This window comes from Pteropus alecto, unplaced genomic scaffold (assembly GCF_000325575.1).
Source record: "Pteropus alecto unplaced genomic scaffold, ASM32557v1 scaffold86, whole genome shotgun sequence".
NCBI lineage: Eukaryota > Metazoa > Chordata > Mammalia > Chiroptera > Pteropodidae > Pteropus > Pteropus alecto.
The window spans coordinates 16,181,091-16,184,461 of record NW_006442109.1 but is presented as its reverse complement, the minus strand read 5'-3'; the positions used below and the strand labels follow the sequence as shown (position 1 = coordinate 16,184,461).

At 42.1% G+C, this 3,371-nt stretch overlaps 1 protein-coding gene across 1 annotated transcript in view; it reads left to right on the top strand.

Moving 5' to 3' along the window:
- The window catches only part of CGNL1 (cingulin like 1), a 92,735-nt gene that overhangs the window by 69,713 nt on the left and 19,651 nt on the right, over positions 1-3,371 (top strand). Inside the window, 1 exon segment of the mRNA XM_025038883.1 lies at positions 824-985. Within this exon segment, the coding sequence (XP_024894651.1) occupies positions 824-985 (162 nt within the window).

Below are 3,371 nucleotides of genomic sequence, written 5' to 3'. Positions count from 1 at the left end.
CTGTGCGCGGAGGTGGCTCAGTCCCTTCGGGAGGTTCCTGAGAAGTGGAAAACAGATCATCCCTTGTGAATCAAGCACTTTTGTTTGTTTAAGTCTTCAAAATTATTAGTTCAGTGCCACCTTGTGGATGAAAAGGACACTGTTTGTTGTGACCGCTGGACACGATTTTCTTCCAGGGAGCAGTGGTTTTCACTCAATGTGGATTATTATATTATAAAATTTTGTGCCTGCAAGTTGCTTCGGGGTCATTAATTTAGTTTTTTCCCCCTAACGTTAAACCTCTGTTGAGAGGATGCTGATACAGGCGAGCAATCAATTATATTCTAGGAGGCACTTATCTAGTTCAGTAGCTTTCAAGTGTTTTTGATTATGACCTCAGGTAAGAAATACCTCTTGCATTGCAACCCAGTGATTCATACATCCTTACAATAAATATTTAGTAGAAAATATTATATGTACTAAATACATACTAAATATATAAATATCTAGTACAAAAGTGTCACAAAACATTATTTGCTTGTACTGTATTTTTTTTTCAGTTATGCTTAATTTTAAAATGCTGATCAACATCTGTGATATTGAATTTATATGTTCTATACACACACACACACACACACAGACGGTTGCTACCTGTAGCTGGAAACCCCTCTCTTTTTATAAAAGAGGAAACTGAGGCCCGGAGGGAGGTGGCATTTGCTCAGGTCCGCTGATCTCCAATGTAATGGGGGTCCACCTGATCTTCCTTGGGTCCTCCTGTGCATTGCCAAGTTCTCTGTGCTCCTCACATGCCCTAGCTAAGCACCCAAACCCCTTCTCGTTCTAGATGCGCAGGATGGAGGAAGAGTTACGGGACTACCAGAGAGCTCAGGATGAAGCCCTCACAAAGAGGCAGCTTCTGGAGCAGACGCTGAAGGACCTGGAGTACGAGCTGGAGGCCAAGAGTCACCTCAAAGATGACCGCAGCAGACTCGTCAAGCAGATGGAGGTCTGTGGGCCAGGGCCTGTGGAGAGCGAGTGTGGAATGCGAGGCGGGCAGCCTCTTTGCTCACACCTCAGCCTCTCGGAGGTCTCTGGTTTTTAGTTTTTCAAACTGCTGGATGATAGTAAGGTCATTTCTTTGTGGGGAAGATGCTGCTAATTAATGGACTCATAGGGCATCAGAGCTAGAAGGAATGATGGAGATATAGCCTGGTGTCCTCATTATCTTGATGAAGAAGCAGAACAGAATCCCAATGAGGTTTGAGACGTTTACGTAAGGGCAAACAGTGATAGTTCATTTTCTGTTTGCTGCTTTGGGCGGTGCTTCCAGTTACAAAGGAGAGAAGACCATTGTGATCCAGAGAGGGGCTGAGCCATGCCTTGAACCCAAACTGTCTAAATCCTAGGGGCACCCAATGCTCATTTGCCACACCATGTGCTCCATTTTGTTTCTGGATTCTGGCCGGTTTTCCTGACAGATAATCCAACTTTGCCAAAGCTAGCAGCAAACTATAGCTTGATTCCTTTTTGGACACACAGTATATACACAGTCCAAGACAGTATATGAGAAAGTGCTCAGTGAAGTCACCAGCTTGGGGTGATCTGTTCACAGGATGAAAACACAACACACTAGAAAAATGCAAATCGAGTAATAGAATCTAGTTATGAACAATCCTCTGAAAATGATAGGAAGAACCTTAACATCAGCCCACCTGAACTTACAAAAAGGAATAATCCTCAAGAACAAAACTAACCCCACACCAGAAACATCCCCCATCCTCCCTCACCACGCACATCCCGATGGAATTTAAAAATGGACAGAGACACCTAAAAATCTATGGGAGATATTAAAATGGTCAAGATTTTGATAAAAGCCAGACAGTGCTCAAGGCCAGGGAGAGATAGCTTGAATTTAAAATCAATGGAATTCATGATTCAACTTTGCAAATAAATAGAAATAACCTCTAAAACCTCCAGGGGACTTAGTTGGAGTTTATATCTAGGGAGTGATGTTTCAGTCATCAAAGATTTTATTAGATGGGCCTTTTTTAGAGGCTAGAATAACCTGGTTACAGTTTTATTCTTTTTGTAAGATTGCTGGATATTTTGCTAAAGTCCTGGTTCTGATCTCATTAGGAGGGGTCATTTTAAGTCAAGCTAAATTCAATCTAGTTAGCTAGAAAATAATTATTCTAGGACCCACACAATTTGGTTAAAAGCAAGCTAAAGCCTCATTAGGCAGTGACGTAAGAGCCTTGCATGTAATGACCTTTGGCCCGGTCCCCTGACCACTCCTGCTGGATTCTGTACAGTACAGATTTGAGGCAGGAACAGAGCCCTATGAAGAGGTGCTTTTAGCTGAACATTAAGTTGTCAGGTCATCTCCTTCTAGAATATTCTTACTAAAAAGAACATTTCTTTTTGCTAACTCAAGGTCTAGAAGCAGTGACATAACTAAGCTTCATTTGCCCCTCTGTAATATTTTAGAGATTTCTCCATTAATTAGAAAATGAATAGCTCTCCAGGCCCCACCCCTGTGAAGCACATTGTGTGTGGGGGGCGGCGAGGGGGGTGGCGGTTCCTCCCCTGAGAGACAGCTGGCAGGACTGTCTTGTGACTAATATCTTGCCTGTTTTTTCACTCGCACTTAAACTAACTCTTAGGACTGAAGCACTTTCTCAACAACAGGCATTTTATGTAAACTCAAACTCAGGTAGTGATCTTATGCAAATACAGCACTTGTGGATCCTTAGTGCTTTCTGACTAGGATAAAACTGGCCAGGAAGGAGTCAGGAACCACTGAAAATTTAAGAAGTTTGGTGCAGGATTCATCTGACTCTCTGTTCTGAGTTGGACTTTGGGACTCTTGGCTTCTGTGAGAGAACTTTCTGAATTCCCTATAGATTTCAGTCAGTAACAAGGAAGGCATTCACAGCATTTTGTCATTCACATGAGTTCTGTGAATTTCCTTTTTGGCACATAGAGAGGCATCCATAGCTTGTCAGCCAACTTCGACAATGGCAGAGACAATATTTTTGTATAGATGCTGCTGACTAGTGTTTAAACTCACAGTACTGATTGCTTTTTTGTAATTATGGCTCTGAGTTAACCCAGATATATGATGAATTGGCTCGTGACAATAAAGACACATGCACAAAACTCACAGCGCCTCCAGCTCTAGGTTGGTGGTTTGTGTCAGAAGCCTCATTTTTTTCTTTTGTACACAAAGCTATTTTGCAATGCTTTTCTCTTAACACTCAATGATGTTACATTAGAAGCTAGCAAGGAAGTTAGAAATTACTCTTCTTTTGTGATGGTTGGTTTAGCAGAATGGGCCGACACTGTCTTTATGTTATTCCAATGCAGACTTGGGGCTGCACAGTATTAAATGT